This window comes from Oryx dammah, unplaced genomic scaffold (assembly GCF_014754425.2).
Source record: "Oryx dammah isolate SB20612 unplaced genomic scaffold, SCBI_Odam_1.1 HiC_scaffold_25, whole genome shotgun sequence".
NCBI classification, from domain to species: domain Eukaryota; kingdom Metazoa; phylum Chordata; class Mammalia; order Artiodactyla; family Bovidae; genus Oryx; species Oryx dammah.
Genome location: NW_024070209.1, coordinates 97,996,717 through 98,015,897, shown reverse-complemented (window position 1 = coordinate 98,015,897; position 19,181 = coordinate 97,996,717). Strand labels below are relative to the sequence as shown.

Genomic DNA, 19,181 nt, shown 5'->3' with positions numbered 1-19,181 from the left:
CTTTAACTTCAGTTTAAATTGCATTTTTTTCTACGTTCGACTTCGTTTGGGCCTTCTAACTACTCAAGCACACTCTGGATCCATATATGGATATTTAAAATCGCCATTCTATTGAGGCAGAATTCGAGGCTCAGAGACCGAGCACTTGGGTTCGAGGTGGCCGCCAATTGGGGCTCTCCTGGAGCGCTCGGCTACTCCGCCAGCTCGGCACTCGCAGGCCCCATACTCTAAAGCCCGCTGCGGCCGCAGGCTCCCGCCCTCTCTTTCGCGCCGGGCCGCTCGGCGCCATCTTTGAACTTGGCACGGGTACCTGGCTTCCGTACTTCCCTCCCCACCCAGAGTAGCAGCGAAAGCCCCAGGCGCGCTCCCTCTGCGGCTGGAGAATCCAAAAACTGGCAGTGATTGTCGCATCATGGGAGAAGAATAATTTATCTCTTCTTCTCGGGTGTTGGAGCGTGCGCTCTGACAAACTGAAAAATGGCGCCGATAGCCTCACCGCCCCAGCCTTCCGCTCTGGAGGCGTGGGGCCGAAGGTCGCGGCGGACTGCGTCTGCGCGAGGTGGGGAGGTTAGGGGTGGGGTGGTGCCGGTGGAGCCGTCTCCATGGCAACCAGCGCGCAACCCGGGCAGCCCGGCCTGGCGGGAAGCGCGGGAGCTGAGGCGCTGGCGACAAGCGGGACTGCGAGCACCGAGGGCCCCGAGCGGCCCGGGCCGCTTCAGGACGAGACCCTGGGCGTGGCGTCCGTGCCCTCGCAGTGGAGGGGCGTCCAGGGCATCCGCGGGGAGACGGTGAGGGCGCGGGGTGCGCCTCTGGGTGACGCGGGCGGGAAGGCGAGGGACGTCGGGGCAGCTGGGCCAGGCTGTTGTTCTATTTTAACCCACAGAAACGAACCCTTGGGGGCACTCACGTCTCAATTTCCCTGGTCTTTGAGTAGCAACCAAAAGGGTTTTTAAAGACTCTAAAGACTCCAGGTTTTGAAGGATTTTGTGTGAACTGCAGTTTTTAGGCATTTCAAACTAACTTTTACTTAAAAAAAAAAAAAAAAAGACCAAACTGCATCTTAAGGTCGAGATACACACGTTTTCTAGTACGTCGTTTAATCCAAAGCACACAAACGAGGTTGTCTGACACGAGGGCAGGGCTTCTGGGTGCCAGGGCTCCTGAGGGGGTCTGTGTGTATGGACTTTGAGCACTGCTGTGTCCCTGGGGACTCCTCAGTCATCAGTGGGTGAGCTCCCTCCTGGAGCTTATACGGGGCGCTTGTCTGCAGGGGACAGAAAGTAAAACAGTGCAGGTAAGAAGTAAATACACAGTGTGTTAGAGGTGAATAGTGCCATGGATGAAAGAAAAAGGGTGAAGGACTAGAAAGATTGGGTTGCGGAGTGAAAGGGTTGTTGAGAGGGTGATGTTCCAGCAGATTTGGAGCAGTGAGAGTTAGTCAAGGTTATTTGAGGTGGAACGGCCAGGGGAGCGCAAAGGTCCTGCCGTCGAAGCAAAGCTGGTGTGTGTGAGGAGGCAGGTGGGGCTGGAAAGGAATGAGAAGGCAAGGATGGTCACAGGTGAGGCCGGAGAGGGTAAGGAGAGGCAGATCAAGTTTAGGGCTTGCAGATCATTTTAAGGATGTTAGCTTTCCCTCAGTGAAAATGAGCATTGGAAGGGGGCTGCATTTTTCCCACAGAGGAAACTGAGGCTTTGCTTTCCACACAGATGAGAGGTCCTGCAGAAGACGATTTCCTCACCAACACCAGTACTGGTGAGATTTCCATGAAGTCTTACCCTCTCTCCTTTTTTAAAATTTTATGTTTGGCTGTACCACACAGCATGTGGGATCACAACCTGAGCCCCCTACAGTAGAAGCTCAGAGTCTTAAAAACACGGGAACACCAGGGAATCCTTAAAGTCCTAACTCTTGATTAACTCTTGAGGATGAAATGGTTGGATGGCATCACTGACTCGACAGACATGAGTTTGAGCAAGCTCAGGGAGTTGGTGATGGACAGGGAAGCCTGGCATGCTGCAGTCCATGGGGTCGAAAAGAGTCGGACCGACTGAGCGACTGAACTGAACTTGAGGACAAGTTTCTGGCCTCAGGCCAGCAGTCTGCAGGTATCAAGCCAGATTTGATCTGGCTTCAGAGCAGTTCCCACTTCACCATACTGGATAGAAAAGATTCTAGTTAAAAAGGAAAGGCAGGACTTCCCCAGTGACCCAGTGGTTAGGACTCCTTGCTTCCAATGCAGGGGGCACAGTTTGATCCCTGGTCAGGGAAGTTCCACATGCTGTGTGGTATGGCAAAAAAAAAAAAAAAAAGCAAAGGCAGGGGATATTTTAGTTATTTCTGTTCATCTTTATTAAACGTAAATGTGTAATTCACATTCACTGGCTTTTAAAAATACTTGAAATAGCTCTTATTTGCTGAAGATTCAGATTTTAAAAGAGTTCAGATTGGGAACCACTGACTCAGTCAAACTTCTTACTTTTTTTTTTTTTTATTAAAACAAAGAATGAGATTGAGGCATATTTTCTTGTACCTATAATTTGAACCAGTAGGGCTCCAAGAACTGATTCTAATACTTGAGGTATAAAAGCTTTCATCTTAGGGGGGTTCATTTGAATCAGTCTCTGCTGTTTTATTGAATTGTGTGTGTGAAAGTCACTCAGTCGTGTCTGACTCTTTGTGACCCCACGGATTCTACAGTCTATGGAATTCCCCAGGCCAGAATACTGGAGTGGCTAGCCTTTCCTTTCCCCAGGGGATCTTCCCAACCCAGGGGTTGAACCCAGGTCTACCACATTGCGGGTGGATTCTTTACCGGCTGAGCCACAAGGGAAGCCCAAGAGTACTGGAGTGGGTAGCCTATCCCTTCTCCAGGGGATCTTCCTGACCCAGGAATTGAACTGGGGTCTCCTGCATTGCAGGCGGATTCTTTACCAACTGAGCTCTCAGGGAAGTTTTATTGAAGGGGATTCTTAATTAATTTAAGTCCTAAGAGTATTGGGAGTTTCCTGGTGGTCCAGTGATAAGACTGCCTTTCCACTGCAGAGGATGTGGACTTGATCCCTGGTCAGGGAGCTAAGATTCTGCAACCTGCCTGGCATGGCCAAAAGAAAGATTCTAAGACTGTTGAAGGGGTCCAAAGAAAGAGTTAATTTTCCAGATTAACTTGTTTCTCTTTATACAAGTTTCTGTGTCCAAAATTTATTTGATTAATTATTTATTTTAAATATTTATTATTTATTATTTGGATGTGCCGGGTCTTAGTTGTGGCACGCCAGATGTTGTTTAGTCGTGACATGCGAACTCTACCTGTGGCATGTGGAATCTAGTTCCCTGACCAGGGACTGAACCTAAGCACCCTGCACTGGGAGCTCGGAGGGGAGGACCACCAGGGAAGTCCTGGTATCCAAAATTTAGGAAAACATCTGGGTAAGGAAAAACCGGGAATAAAAACCACCCCATAGTCTCATTTTCCGGCAGTTTGGTTTATACCTGCTCCCTCTCTGTTTTGTCTGTGTTCCTCCTCCTTTTTTTTACAAAAATGAAATCACACTGCATAATATTTTGTAGACCCACTTTTTCACTCACTACTATAACTTCATTTTATTTAACCAGTCCCTTTTGATGGACTGTTTCCGATTTTTCTCTTATCAGAACCCTATGATGAGTGTTTTAGCTAAATTAAATAAAAAATTTATATCTGTTTTAATTTAAGGTTAATTGCTTTACAGAATTTTGTTGTTTCCTGTCAGATATCTTTAAGAATCAGCCACAGGTACATCCATGTCCCCTCCCTCCTGAACCTCCCTCCCCATCCTACCCTTCTAGATTGTTACAGAGGCCCTTAGCTAAATTTTTATATGCAGCTTCTTAATTTTTTTTTGCAAGTTCTTTTGGGAAAGCCAAACGTTGTTCTTTGCTTGGCCCATGTAGTGATGCAGTATTGGAGTGCAATGTTATGTTCCAGTGATAGATTTTTGGTTGTCGTTGTTGAAGTATTAGTGATCTTCGGCTTGATTTAACTTTTCTTGCTTTATCTCGATTTATTCACAGAGGGACAGGGTCCTTGACTTTGGGTTCAGACCTGGCTTTGAGTGCATGGGGACTCTTTGGGGTCTTGGCCTTGGGCCAGTCAAGTGATCTGCAAAGTGGGTCTTGTTAGAATACTTATGTGGGATTAAATGAGACTGCTAATAAGAAAACAGTTTGAGACTGACCCCCAGTACTCTTCAGGTTTAGGGGGGGCTCACATCTAAGTGTTTGAGATGAAGGGCTCCTAATCGCTTTAATCCTGGTCTCTGCTTTTTCAAACTTGGCTGACACTGAAATGCCCTGGAGAGTCTTGAAAAATATGAATATCTGGTCCCTACTTCCAGGGATTCTGGTTTAATTGGTATGTGGTGTGACCTGGGAATCTGGTTTTATAAAAGCTCCTCAGGTTATTGTCATATGTGGCAAAACTTGAGAACCATTAATATAATCCACCCTCCTTTCCAACAGTGTTACCTTTCTGAAGCCTATTTGAATCCTCAGAATGTAGAGTGGGAGACTTCCCTGGTGGTCCAGTGATTAAGACTCTGTTCTTCCAATGCAGGGGGCACAGGTTCAATCTGTGGTCAGGGAACTAAGGTCCCAGATGCCACAGGGCGACCAAAAAAAAAGGATGTAGGGTGCGTTCTTTTCTTGTGGTAAGATACATACACATTTTACCATATTAAAGTGTACAGTTCGGTGATGTTAAATACCTTCACAACATGCAGCCATCACTACCATTTAGTTCTAGAACTTTTTATCAGCAGATGCATTCATTTTGGGCATTCAGGTCTGTCCCTGGACTGTGAGCTCCCAGAGGGCAGGGAGTGGGTCTTGTGTACTTTTGCATCTCCCAGAGGCCTCCGGGAAATACTGAATGGAATCCTTTTCTTGTATCCTGTCATCCACAGCCTGATTCTGCCCTCCTGCTTTGAGTTAAACTTGGCTACCTGTCCACTCCTCCCTCTCCCTGGACCCGGGGCTGCTTCCTCGCCTTCATGGGTTCTGTAGCAGATGACACCCCCTGCTGGAAGTGTTTGCTTTTAACCTGAGGTTTGGCCTCTTCACAGGTTTTCAGGAATTGGATTTGTGGTTTTCAACCATTTGGAATTTGCTAATAGTTTTGATACTAAACTTTTTTTTTTTCAAGACACATGTGAAGACAACACCAGAGTAGCTGGCAATAATTATAAGTCAAAGGTGTTGTGGCATAACAGGGCCTCCCAGCTTTGGTGAAAATGTTGATCATTGCTGTCTTCGTTGGTTGACTCTCAGCTCCAGGTCATCCTTTGAGTAACTGTTTGCTACCCTGCTATATGGCCTTCCCTCATAGCTCAATTGGTAAAGAATCTGCCTGCAGTGCAGGAGACCTGGGTTCAATTCCTGGGTTGGGAAGATTCCCTGGAGACGGAAATGGCAACCCACTCCAGTATTCTGGCTTGGAGAATCCCATGGACAGAGGAGCCTGGCATGGGGTCGAAAGAGTTGGACACGACTTAGCAATTAAACCACCACCAGCCTGATATACTCGAGGCAAGGCCAAGTAAATGATACTGGTTCTGGGTTTAGTTGCCCCCACGCTCTTGGAGGTCTCATGGGAGTGAGACAGGAGACGACAGAACGGCCATGTTGCATCACAAAACCCACTCAACTTTTTTTTTTTTTTTTTTTGCTGTGCTGCGAGGCTTGCAGTACCTTAGTTCCCTGACCAGGAATGGAACCCAGGCCCCAGCAGTGATAGCGCCAAGTCCTAACCACCAGACCGCCAGGGAATTCCCGTCAGTTTTGTTTATTTATTAAACTTTGGCTGTGCTGGGTCTTGGCTGCTGCTCGCGGGCTACTTGAGTTGAGGCGAGCAGGGGCCACTCTCTCGCTGTGGAGCACAGCCTTCTCGTGGTGGCTTCTCCTGTGGAGCTCGGGTTCTAGGCTCGTGGGCGTCAGTCGTTGCGTGGCATGCGTTCGGTTGTTGTGGCGGCTTAATTGCCTGAGGCAGGTGGAATCTTCCCGGGCCAGGGATGGAAGCGGTGTTCCCTGCATGGTGGATTCTTAACCACTAGACCACCAGGGAATTCCCAGCAACATTGCATCCAAGATATTTCCATGGTACAGTCTCTGCTAGTTAACATCAGAATGTCTCACAGGGTCACATTTTGTTGGTGTGCTGATAAAGAGGTGCTTAATTAGTCAGGAGCCATCTCAGCTCCCATCACTCCCGAGTATCATCAGGTGTGTGTACAGGACTCAGAAAGGGAAGGACGTGGAAGGGGGACTTCAGGGAGCCGTGCTCACACTGGCAGCATTTCTCAGCCCCTGGTGAGGAGCCCTGTCTCACCCTGTCCTCCCCAGCTGCCCTCCTGTGGGCCAGCCCCCTTCCTTTGGGCTCTCTTAACACTCGCCTGGTGCTCGAGCCCAAATGGGGGAGCATGGGGGTCCGGGCCCTGTCGCTGTCCTGTAGGTGCAGGTGCTTGGCAAGCAGCCATATGAGGAGAGCCTCTCGTGGGCGACAGGAATCTCAGTCGTATAGAAGCCCTCGTTTGGTAAAGGTCGGCCGTGTCCTCCAGAAAAGGAGGAGGCTGCGTCTCCTTCCTTGATGTGATGTCTGTCCCTCTGCCCAGCTAAACGGGGGACAAGGAACTGGAGATGGGTGGCAGGGTGGAGAGAAGTGGCACCTGGGGAGCAGGCTGCCTCCCAAGCAGCTCCCTGAAGACATGCATGTGTCCTTTGATGACAGGACACCTTGGAAGGTGCCCCGGTGGAGAGGGCTGCGGCCAAGGGAGGGAGCGAGGGGTGTCCTGCTGCCCCAGGTGAGACCCAGGTCCTCAGATCAAGGCGGGGGTGGGGGCGACATGAGTGCTGTCTGCACCTTGAGGGCAGAGGTTATGTGTCGGGGTCCAGCCCCGGTGGATCCAGGGAATTCGAAGGGTGGACGGAGTCGGCGAGGAAAGACTTATTTATTGATTGATATAAGATTAGATTAAGAAACAATAGTGTAGTAGGAAAACTAAGTGGAGAAAGAGGGCTGAATAACTTGGATTAGGCAGAAGACCAATAAAATTCCAGACAAGGAATTTGCACCATCTACGTTGGGCCACCTGCGCTCGCTTGAATATCTAAGGGTGCCTCGCCTTAGGCTCCCTTTCGCGTGGGTCTTAACAGCCAGGGCAAGTAAGTAGACTTGGCGAGCCTCCGTGCCCCAGATGGGAATTCAGCCTGAAATTAAAGTAAAGAGGAAAAGGAGGGAGAGGGAGAAAGAGAGAGAGAGACACGGGAGAAACCAGTCCAAGCGACTGGCTCTGGCTTCTCTTGTTCAGAAGGCCTTTTATACTTTTGATAAAACATGGAGATCAATGGGTAACACAAAGTTATGCAGCGTTAGCAGTCCAGACTCTTATCAAAACCAGGCTTTTCTCTCTGCATACCTAATTGTATACACAAGTCTTAGGTGATTTACATCATCTTCTGGCCAAAAAGGGCCAATTAACATTTTACAGCCTTTTTTCTGATAAAGGTTTGTCAACCAGAAGACTTGTGTTGATCTTCCCAAGGTTTGGTGCCACTCTCAGAAAGTACTAAATAAAGTTACATTCTTACATAGCAAGGACACAAGAGGAGTGCAGTGATATCCAACAAAGAAAAGTAATTAACTCAAAAGTCTAGTGTTGCTAACATCAAAACTACTATATATCCTTTTCCATATCCCGTTTACATTGATTAACATCCTCCCAGGTGCCTAAAAGATAAAGAATATGGAGGCCTGGCAGCAATCATTGAGTCAACAGTGAAAACCCATCACCAATATGATTTTTAACTCTTTAGAAAAGGCTCTGTATCTTTAAGATGCTTTAAGCTTTGTGCCTCTCGCGGTTGGGGAGTTGTAAGCAATTCACAAGCTGTAAGAGGTGGGGGGGGGGGACCTGTTAGGCAAGCTAGAGAGCTATCAGAGGGGGTTTAACTGAAACATCCCTTTCAAATGCAGAAGACTAAAGCCCTGAATTGACTTTTTTCCAGAGAATATTAGAAGAGTGGAAAAGCAGAGTACAAAAGCTGGCAGATTTTTTTTCTGGAGGGTGGATGCTCAGGAAATGCCAGGGGGAACTCCTGAAGTCTGATCACGGCCTTGTGTATGTCAGCTTACTCCCTCATGACCTTGGTGGGATTCCTCAGCTGGCTCCCGGCAGTGATGGACTCTGGGCCCTGGGGTGTGGAAGCATACAGATGGGATCTGAGTACTTGCCCTGTGGCATCACCTGGGGGCTTGTTGGCAAAGACCCCATCCTAGACCAGTGAACCAGAAGCTCTGTTGATGGGGAGGGGGCAGCAGGTTGTCCCTTAGCCAGCCTCCTGGTGGTTCTACGACCCTTCTCAGGGAGACCACCCGTCTAGCGTGGTCGCTGAGGTTCTTTTCCACTCTGGAGTCAGGTGTGCAGCTCAGGTGTGTTGGGAGGGTGAAATGAGGGGCTGTGTGCTCCGTTTTAGCTGGTGGTGGTCACTGCCCAGGGGAGTGAGGGGACTCAGCCTTCAGCCACTGTGTCCTGGACCTCTGTCCGTTCTCTGTGTGGCTCTGTATTTCCTCAATTTAGAACACATCTCTTCAACCTCTATTTTAACAGGTATTAAAAGGGGTGTGTCTCACAACTGATGTTTACACTTAATACAGTTTCCTCCTAAAAAGCTATTACTAAATAATTGGTATGTTTTATAATTGATAGTCAAGGAGATCTGTTAACAGAAGGTGTATATATATATTTAATTTCTTTTTATCTGGCTGTGCTGGGTCTTTGTGGCATGTGAACTCTTCACTGAGGCATGTGGGACCTAGTTCCCTGACCAGGGATTGAACCTGGGGCTGGCTGCCTTGGGAGCGCGGAGTCTTAGCCACTGGGTCACCAGGAAGTCCCTAGGAGTTATATTTTTAATAATTAAGTGACTGTCTTCTACTCATGACCTTGAAGTTTTCCCACTGCCTGTTGACACCATGTTGAGTGGGTTACTCTGGCTGGACAGGGTTACTCCCTGTGGGTCATCTCCATACACACCACACCAATTGGGTTCCTCCCAAGGAAGATGGGCTAGTTACTAGAGGAAGGGGACGGTCGTCAGGCAGACAGAGTGAGCAGTGTTCCTTTTGCCCAAGGATAAACAGCAGCTGTGGGCGGGTGAGTGCCTGGGCAGGTGGTGCTGTGAGGAGAGCTGGCTGGTGACTGCGTTTCAATCTCCTTCTTCAGAAAAGTTGCCAGACGGCCAGCATTGCCACCACTGATGCATCCGTGCAGGCCCGGAAGCATGTGGATGCTGAGGTGCAGACCGAGGTCCCCGAGCCGGTCAGCCTGCCGTCTGTGCCTCGGTACAACGGCCCCCGGCTTGCGGCCTTTCTCCGGAAAGTGGAGGCCATGGTTACCCGAGAGCTGAACAAGAATTGGCAGAGCCATGCATTTGACAGCTTCGAGGTGAACTGGGCCGAGCAGCAGCAGACGGTAGGGATGGGCTGGTACGGGCCTGGGATGCCTTGGGTTGTGGCTTTAGCTCATCTTAAGTCCTTCTTTTGTGCCACCCAATAACAGCGTGCATGCCAAGTTGCTTCAGCCGTGACTGAGTCTTTGCGAACCTATAGATGGTCTTGCCGGGCTCCTCTGTCCGTGAGATTCTCCAGGCAAGAGTACTGGAGTCGGGGGCCATGCCCTCCTCCAGGGGATCTTCCCCACCCAGGGATCGAACCCGCGTCTCCTGCGTTGGCAGGCAGGTTCTTCACCAGTAATGCCACCTGGGGAGCCCCGGCCCGCCAAGTAATAGGAACACCAATAACAATCATACCAGCGTTCACCAAGCTCTTTCTTTTTGCCAGGTATTAAGCTAAGAAGTCACTGGGCCTTCCCTGCTACCCTTGGTGGTGCCTTGTTATTTCCATTCACTGCTAGTAGGCAGTAGAGGCAGGGTTTGAGGCTGGACAGTCTGACTCTGGGTCTTATTTCCTTGATCACTCAGCTCTGTTTCCCCAGGCACACTCTGTGCCAACTCATTGATCCTTCTGGACAGCTGGTTCTTTACTGATCTCCGCCTTGTATTTATTTTTTGTCCACGCTGAACAACCTGTAGAATCTTAGTTCCCTGACCAAGAGTCTAACTCGGGGCCCTTGGCAGCGAAAGCGCAGGACTGCCAGGGAGTTCTACGGTCTCCATTTTATAGGTGAGATTCAGAGAGGCTAGGGGACTTGTCTGCAGTCACACAGCTGTAACTGGCTGAGCTGGAGTTTAGTCCCAGTCTCCCCGGTTTCACTTTGGCACTCTAGTGACTTCTGCATTGCCAAGCCTTTTCTGGTCTCGAGGCAGAGCTCAGAGCAGTCACCCTGTAAACGCAAATGTCCAGTTGGAGCCACTGCTTTGAGATCAGGAAGCCTCTGAACGAAGGCGGGCCCTTGACCTCTGCTCCACCCTGCTGGTGCCTGGGGACAGGCTGCTGACTGCGCAGTGAAGGCTTTTCTTACGCATTGTTTTCTTCCTCGAGAAATGGAGATGAGTAGTTCTGTATTCAGAGGTCATAGCCCTTCTCTCCCGCCCTTCCTCTTCCGTCTGTTTCTGGATATACAGCTGCCCTGTTCCCACCAAATCGTTGATAGGTTTGGGAGAGTGGATTTGTTTGAGAGAAATCCTCAAAATCCCTCTGAAAAACATTTGCCAAGGCCACAAATAAGTGTGGACTCGTTATTTTTAAGTGGAGCACAAGAAGGTCATGAACGTTAAAATCTGGGCTCAGCTGCCCTTTTACAGTTGCATTCAAAGAGGGTGAGCTGTTGGTTTTTTGTTTGTTGTTGGTTTTTTTTTGGTATGTGTCTGAGTCTTAGACGCAGCATGTGGGACCTAGTTCCCTGACCAGGGATCAAACCCAGACCCACTGCGTTGGGGAGCACGGAGTCTTAGCCACTGGACCACCAGGGAAGTCCCAAGCGCTTGTTCTTCATTGTTAAGGCTTTTCCACCTTTCTGTGCGTTAGTTTGATCCACCTGTATATTACTTTCTCCCCCTTTAGAAAATACATATGGTGCGATGATCCTCTTCGCAGGCAGGGCAGCAAAGGACATAAAGGACAACTTTTGGACACGGGGCGGGCCGGGGAGGGGGTGCCGGGGTGGGGGGAGGGTGGGATGATTTGAGAGAGTAACACTGAAGCATACCATATGTAAAATAGACAGCCGGTGGGAACCCAGAGGTGCTCTGTGACAACCTAGAGGGGTGAGATGGGGAGGGAGGTTCAAGAGGGAGAGGACAGGGACTTCCCCAGTGGTCCAGTGGCTAAGACTCCGTGCTCCGAACGCAGGTGGCCAGGTTCCATCCCTGATCAGGGAACTAGATCCCACATAACACAGCGAAGATCTGGTGCAGCTAAATAAATAAAAATAAATGAAAAAAAAAAGAGAGAAGGGGGACGTGTATATGCCTATGCCTGATTCATATTGATACATGGCAGAAACCGTCACAATTTTGTAGTTATGCTCCAATTAAAAATAAATCTGCAAAGCAGGAAAAATAAATACTCGTTTCTGATTACAAAAGCACTGCACGTTCATTTTAACGAACAGTCACTGCAGAAATACGGAACGTGTACTGCAGGTGGGAACAGTGGTTTGCAGGCCTTTCCCATTCGACACTGACACACAGCGCGCTGCCGCTGCTGGTGCCATCAAGGGCATCTTAGACGCAGGGGGAGAACGTTGTCCAGGCTGTTTGCGAGCTTTCGTGCTCAGCAGAGCTTTCCCTGCCAGTTCCTGTAGAGGAGGGGCCCCAGACACCCCAGCACCTGCGTGACGTGCCACTGAGCAGACAGGCAGCCTTCCTGGGGTCCCTGTTGGTGGATATCCCAGCACAGCGTCGCTTCTAGAAGCATGTCTTCCGGAAGCAGTGAGCAGGTGGGGGGTTAGGCAGCACCCCCGGGTTGCTGTGGGGCATATGGGCCTCTCGCAGCCCTGAAGTTGCCTTCCTTTCTGAGTGTTGGGCAGAGGAGTAGTCTTTGCCGGTTTGCTGCTGTGTGGCAGAGCTAAAGCAAGGCTGTCTCTCTCATTTGGTTTTCTTTTGCATGAATTTCTTGATTATTTCTCCCCAGTGGAATCACTGCATTGGCTGAGGCATCAGGCTGCTCTGTCTCTACTCCAGCTGTCAGGGTGTTGGCTTTGACATTTCCCTGCTGTCCTTGGCTGTCGTAGCCCCGGAAAGGCTGAGCGGCTGCTCTCAGTCAAGTACTGCGCCTTCACAATCGGAAAATCATTGACGACTTGGCCGAATTAGAGATGGGGAGGAGGTCACCTAGGGGCGTGCACCCAGGAGGGCACCCCCTGGAACCTTTGGCCTCATTGCCTTGTCCTGCCCTGGCCCTTGTTTGCACGTGTGGCTGACAGCGGGGAGGCACTGTGACCAGACTGGGGTGTTTTCTCTTCAGAAGCAAAGCCTGTTCTGTATTGTCAGGTTGCTACATAGACTTCACCTGTGTCATTTTAATTTATTTATTACCATTTTTATTTTATTCATTTATTTGGCCATGTGGTATAGCTTATGGGCTTTCAGTTCCCCAACCAGGAATTGAACCTGGGCCCCCAGCAGTGGAAGCATGGAGTCCTAAGCACTGGAGCACCAAGGAATTCCCTACTATAATTTTTTTTTAAGTGGAGTATATAGTTAGGTATTTCCATGGTGGTCCACTGGTTAAGACTCTGTGTTTCCACTGCAGGGGATGTGGGTTGGATCCCAGGTAGGGGAACTAAGATCCCATATGCCATTTGATGTGGCCAAAAAAAAAATTTGAAGTATAGTTAATATTATATAGCTTCAGATGTACAGCGAAGTGATTCAAGTTTTTTGTTTTAGTTTTGTGTGTGTGTGTGTGTGTGTGTGTGTGTGTAGTGAAAGTGTTAGTTGCTTAGTCATATCCGACTCTTTGTGACCCCACGGAGTGTAGCCTGCCAGGCTCCTCTGTCCATGGAATTCTCCAGGCAAGAATATTGGATGGGTAGCCATTCCCTTTAAAAATTAAAAGGGATCAAACCGGGGTCTCCTGCCTTGTAGGCAGATTCTTTACCATATGAGACAACAGGGAAGCCCGTGTACATATATATACTCAGTTTTATACATATATCCAGTTATCTATATATGTATAATATGTATATAAATATACATGTTCTCTGTTTTGAGATCCCTTTCCATTATAGACTCTTGTCCTTTTTAAACTGCTGCGTGATGCTTCACCATAGACTTTCATGGAGTCAGGTTTGCTGAGGTAGGTTTTCCACACAGGTAAATTCACGGTGTGCTGTGTTGGGTCTTGGCAGATACCCACCAGTAAAGGTACGGAGCAGCCCATCTTTCTGTCCCTCTGCCTTCTCATCTTTAGATTTTAAAGTGTACTAATCATTGAAGTTACAAATGCTGTTATGATACATAATGCTTATAGTTTATTTTTTAGTACAAACTTTTATTGAATTCATAAAACGTGCATAAACGCAGGCACAGATCACAAGTGTTCGGGCCCATAATTTTCACACAGTGCAAACATTCATGGAACCAGAACCCCGAGAGTTTTTCTCATGCCCCCTCTGCCTCCTGGCCCCACCGCATGGCTTTGTTTTAAAATGACAGATTTGCCGAGGACTCCCCTGGTGGTGCAGGGGTGAAGACACCATGCTTCCACTGCAGGGGGCACAGGTTCAACCCCCAATTGGGAAACTAAGATCCGAGTGGCACAACTGAAAAATTAAAAGGAAAAAAACCCAACAAATTTACTGAGATATAGTTTACAACCCATATAATTCACCCATATAAATCATTTAAAGTGTGAAGTGGGTTTTAATATATTTCCAGTAGGGGCTTCCCTGGTGGCTCAGACGGTAGAGTCCGCCTGCAGTGTGGGAGGCCTGGGCTCGATCCCTGGGGTGGGAATATCTCCTGGAGGAGGGCATGGCAACCCACTCCAGTATGCTTGCCTGGAGAACCCCTGTGGACAGAGGAGCCTGGAGGGCTACAATCCATGGGGTCACAAAGAGTCGGACATGACTGAGCGACAGAGTGCACGGCACAGAGGTTTGTAAGCTTTGCCACAATCCATTTTAGAATATTTTCATCACTTGCCCCCCCAAAATTCATAGCCACTAGCAGCCATTCCCCATTTCCCCCACAGCTCCTGGCAGCTGCTCACCCCCTTTCTGTCTTCAGATTTGTCTTTTTGGACATCTCACGTAATGGACTCATAACATCTGATTATATAACTGTGTCTGCCTAGCAGAGTGTTGTCAAGGGTCCTTGTGTTGTAGTGTCTTTCGGGACGTCATTCCTTTCTACGGCTGAATCGTTCACCGTGGTAGGGATATACTGCGCTTGTCCGTCAGTCGCTGGACGTTTTGGCTGTCGTGAACGATGCTATGGCCGCTTGTGTTCAAGTGCGCGTGTCGGCGTGTTCGTTTCCAGTCCTCTTGGGCATGTCACTCGAAGTGGCATTGCTGGTAACTCAACATTTTGCGGAACCGCTGGGCTGTTTACCACGGTGCCTACACATTCTGCATTCTCACCAGAGGCGCGCAGTGCAGCTTCTGACAGAGTTTGGATGTTTTTTCCGTTGGATGGTTTTTCTGTTTGGGGTTATGAGGTCAAGAAGGGTGAGACTTTTCGCAGGAGTTTCGGCCTGTGGTGCAGATTAGCCCCTGGAAAGTGTACCAGACCCTCACTGTGGCCAGCACTGCTGGCCTTCTCGTTAGCTGCTGCTGGCAGCTGTGGGCTGAGCCACAGGGTGCCCGAGCTTTAAAAAAAAGTGTGTGTTGAGATACACCTAACATGAAATGTACTCCTGTGACCGTTTTTCACGGGTGCAGTCATGTGGCATCCAGGATACTCACACTGTCGGGCAGCCATCACCCGTGCCACTCCGGAAGCCAAGGCTTTGGAGATTTTGTGTGTAACAGATGTGAGTACAGGGTCCAGCTCTGACCTGGAGCCTGGTGTCCATCTCAGTTCCCAAGGCTCTTCCTTCTGGAAGCACCCTGCTGGGGGGAATGATGGGATGAAGGCTCCACATTGTCCCCGGGCTGGGCAGTGGCCTTGAATCCTGCCCAGAATCGGGAGCCCCATACCTGTGTCTGCCTTTTGCTCCCCTGCTGGGTGGCTTTGGGATTCGGAGTTGGGGATGGCCTGTCTCTTGCAGGTGACCTGCCTACATACCCTGAGCTACCCCCCAGCCCAAGGACAGGGTCTCCACGTGACTGGTGTCTCCTGGAACTCCACTGGCTCTGTGGTGGCCTGCGCCTATGGCCGGTGAGTGGCAACAGGGGTGTGTGGGGGGCGATAGGAGGCCCTGAGACCCTCGTCTGAATCTGTCTCCTCGTCTGCGCAGAGAGAGCTTGGCCTTTGTGGGAATCTTCCTTCTCAAGGCTGCCCGAGCCTTGGGTTGGCAGGAAAAGACAGGGAAGGTTCTCCCGGTGCCCAGCTACCAGCAGTGGGCTGTGAGCGCTGGGCCTGCCTCGTCTCTCCCAGGCTGTGTCAGACATGCCCAGCTTCCTCCCCCTGCCACGTATGGCCCCGTCCCTGGTTCGTGGAGACCCTTTTCCGGGGAGAGTCATGACCTTGGGGTGCCATATAGGCGGCTCTGCCACTTGGGTACCCAGCACAGTGTCTGTGTGTGATGGGGACAGAGACTCATCTGTGTCGGGGGTGAGGTGGGTCGGGCAGTAGGAGCAAGGTGGCCTTGGGCTGAGCTCGTGCGGGTGTGTCCCTGCAGGCTGGATGATGGGGACTGGAGCACGCTGAGGTCCTTTGTGTGCGCCTGGAACTTGGACCGACGAGGCCTGAGCCCCCAGCAGCCGTCAGCGGTGGTGGAGGTGCCCAGCGCTGCCATGTGCCTGGCCTTCCACCCCACGCGGCCATCCCACGTGGCAGGTGAGCCCCCCAGCCTGTGTCTCTGCTCCGCATCCCGCAGCAGGCGGCCGAGGCCCTGCATTTGGCCCTCAGCCCCTGGTCACGGCCAGAAGCAGGGACCACAGGGGGTCCTGAGCCCTGGGCTTGGGTGGGGTAACTGGGCGTGGAGGAGGAGGCAGGTCCTCAGCTGAGTCTTGGGTGGTGTGGGCCACGTGGAGGTACAGCCTGGTCAGGACGTGAGGCTTGGCGAAGCAGACAGTCTCGGGGTGCTGACCATAGTGATGTGCGTGCTGGGAAAGGGGGCAGGTGAAGCTGGAGGAATGGTGGGTGTGGGCAGGGGAGAGCAGCCTGGTGGTGGGGGAGCTTCCTGGGGTGGGCACCGCTGGATAGAGTGGGCGGCCTGGGGACCAGAACTGTTTTCGAGGAAGCAGCCCCACATCCTAGCGCAGTGGATGAGAGAGGCGGGTGCCCGTCCCCAAAGCGGGGCTGTTGGCTGTGGGCGGCTCCCCATGCCCGCTTGGCCTCCAGGTGGATTGTACAGTGGCGAGGTGCTGGTGTGGGACATGAGCCGCCCTGAGGACCCACTGCTCTGGCGCACGGGCCTGACAGACGACACGCACACGGACCCCGTGTACCAGGTCAGGGCAGCGGCCCACCGGGCAGGGCGGGAGGTAGCCTCCTCCAGAGCCAGCCCTTGCCATCCGGGCGTCTGCTCCATAGCATGGAGCAGGGGAGGGGGTGCCCACTGGCCACCACCCAGGAGGAAGGTCACCAGGGATCAGCGCTTGGCCAGCTGCCTCTGGCATTCTCGGAGCACCTGGGTCCAGAGTCACACTCGCCCCCAGAGGAAGCCCCCTGGGCCTGGCCCTGCTGGCCGCCTCCATGGAGCCCCTGCCGTCCTGGTTTTCTGTTGGAACTTGGGGGCACCTGGGAACCCTCTGGGTCTGCCCCCTGGTGGGTCAGGTGGCTCCCGAGCCTCTGCGAGAAGTCTCCCTTTTTTCTTTCCTCCTGGAAGAGAAGGGGAAGGTCGTGTGGAGGCTGACAGCTGGCCTTGCCGGGAGGTGGGGCAGGTGTCCTTTCGTGACCTGGCTCCTCTCCCGGTTGCCCAGGTGGTCTGGCTCCCGGAGCCCCGGCACAGCCACCGCTTCCAGGTGCTGAGCGTGGCCACTGACGGGAAGGTGCTGCTCTGGCAGGGGGTTGGGGCCGGCCGGCTGCAGCTGAGCGCGGGCTTCGCCCTGGCCGTGCAGCAACTCCCCAGGAACACGAAGCTGAAGAAGGTATAAGGGGTGAGGCTGCCACCCCGGACATAGGCCCCCAAGGCAGCGCTGGGCCGTGGGACCCTCCGAGCCAGTGCGCCTTGGGGGCGGGCGGGCAGGTGGGAGTCCCTGAGGGCCACAGCGGTCACGCACGTGCCCCAGGCTCCTTAAGGTCACCAAGCAGACTTCCCCCGGCTCTGCCCTGTTGCTGTTTTCCTCCGCAGCCTTCCCGTGGGGAGACTGAGGTGGGCGCCACGGCGGTGGCTTTCTCCAGCTTCGACCCCAGCCTTTTTGTGCTGGGCACAGAAGGTGGCTTCCCGCTTAAGTGCTCTCTGACAGCGGAGGATGCCGCTGTCACGCGGATGCCCAGCTCTGTGCCCCTGCGGGCCCCGGCGCAGTTCACCTTCGCCCCCCATGGCGGCCCCGTCTACTCTGTGAGCTGCTCCCCCTTCCACAGGTAGGGAGGGCCGGGGAGTCCCACCAGGACCCACACAGAACTGCCTGAAGAACCTGCAGTCTGCCCTGGGCCCGGGTCTTCCCCACTGAGCTCCAGTACCCAGAGCTCTTGTGGTTGGTTCCAGGGAATCGGCTCCTTACTTTCTGGAGCCCAGTAGCCCACGAGGAGTCTGACAGAAAGGCCCCAGCCACACCTGAACCCCAGCGCTCACCCGCCGCCTGCCCTGTGTCCCATCTAGGAATCTCTTCCTGAGCGCAGGGACGGACGGCCACGTCCACCTGTACTCCATGCTGCAGGCCCAGCCCCTGACCTCCCTGCAGCTCTCCCACAAGTACCTGTTTGCTGTGCGCTGGTCCCCGGTGCGCCCCCTGGTGTTTGCGGCTGCTTCTGGGGAAGGTAAGGCACGGGCCCCGGGCTTGGCTCCACTGGAGGGACATGAGCCCAGCATGTCCCTGCAACTGTGGGCTGGGGAGGCTGTGGGTGAGGTCATGTGGGACGGAGAGCGGAACTGAGTCACAGCCTTCTCACGTCTTTGGGAACCGAAGAGGCTCAGAGGCTGCGGCTCTGGGCCTGTCTCACCCCACGACTCTCCCTGAAGGTGACGTGCAGCTGTTTGATCTGCAGAAAAGCTCCCAGAAGCCTGCAGTTTCAGTCAAGCAAACCGAGGACGAAAGCCCTGTCTACTGTCTTGAATTCAACTGCCAGCAGACTCGACTCCTGGCTGCTGGTGATGCCAAGGGCACGGTAAAGGTGTGGCAGCTGAGCAGTGAGCTCACTGAACAGGGAGCCCGGGAGACAGAGCATCTGGACCAGCTGGCCTCGGAGGTGGCCAGTTGAGGTCGAGGAGGCCACCTCTGGGCTGCGTGTTTTTGATGTAAGCTGAATGAAGACGACGTGACAAGCTTTGGGGGAGTCAAGTCATTTATTTGTCTTTTACATGAAAACAAAACCTTGAGGGAGGGCGAACAAGAGGGGAACTAGCCGGCTGCTCAGATTTTTCTGTAGTCGGAATGGGGCAGCCGGCCTTGAGACAGGAATTGGGTCCCTGCAGCAACGTGGCAATGGTGACTGGACCTAAAGTTACTGAAGCACCGTTTTCTACTAAATCTTAAACCAAGCTAAGCAAGTTAAGGTTACGCTGGAAAGCAACACTGGAGTATTTTTCTTAAGAGCACAGAGAGGAGTTGACATGCAGCAAGGCGACGGTAGGGCAAGCAGCGTGGGCCAGGCTAACCTAGGAGCAGAGGATCAGTTCACGAAGAGCGAGCGGGTGAACTCGACGTAGTCGAAAGCAGTGGGGAGTTCGCGGCCCTTGCTGTCCACGTAGGGCTTCATGTGGGAGACGCAGTAGTCGGCTTGTTCCCGAGTCAGGTTCTGGAGGGAAAGGTGCACGTCAGCCGAGCCCCGACCAACCATGCCAACTGTGCTGTGGGTGGCGGTGGGCAGTGGGCCCGACTTCAGAAACATCCATGTCTGAGCTTCTGGATCTCTGCCATTAACGGCCTTTTTAGCCTGGGCTGAGTTTCACTTGAAAATGGGGTAAAAGGGGCTG

The 19,181-nt window shown here is 52.1% G+C and overlaps 2 protein-coding genes across 13 annotated transcripts in view; one reads left to right on the top strand and one right to left on the bottom strand.

Moving 5' to 3' along the window:
* Nucleotides 1–556: 556 nt before the first annotated feature.
* DYNC2I2 (dynein 2 intermediate chain 2) lies at nucleotides 557–18,535 on the top strand. Its single transcript, XM_040225296.1, has 9 exons — nucleotides 557–788; nucleotides 9,256–9,504; nucleotides 15,207–15,316; nucleotides 15,780–15,937; nucleotides 16,445–16,554; nucleotides 17,026–17,193; nucleotides 17,397–17,629; nucleotides 17,868–18,025; nucleotides 18,228–18,535. Exons 1-9 carry the CDS (start codon nucleotides 603–605, stop codon nucleotides 18,464–18,466), a joined length of 1,611 nt encoding a protein of 536 aa, XP_040081230.1. The 5' UTR covers nucleotides 557–602; the 3' UTR covers nucleotides 18,467–18,535.
* The window catches only part of SPTAN1 (spectrin alpha, non-erythrocytic 1), a 58,421-nt gene continuing 57,772 nt past the window's right edge, over nucleotides 18,533–19,181 (bottom strand). For 10 of the 12 annotated variants that reach the window (XM_040225287.1, XM_040225276.1, XM_040225278.1 and 7 more), the window contains one exon: nucleotides 18,533–19,003. In XM_040225287.1, the coding sequence (XP_040081221.1) occupies nucleotides 18,878–19,003 (126 nt within the window). In that variant the 3' untranslated portion in view covers nucleotides 18,533–18,877. The remainder of the gene's footprint in view (nucleotides 19,004–19,181) is intronic. The other 2 variants (XM_040225277.1, XM_040225279.1) reach the window with 1 other exon arrangement.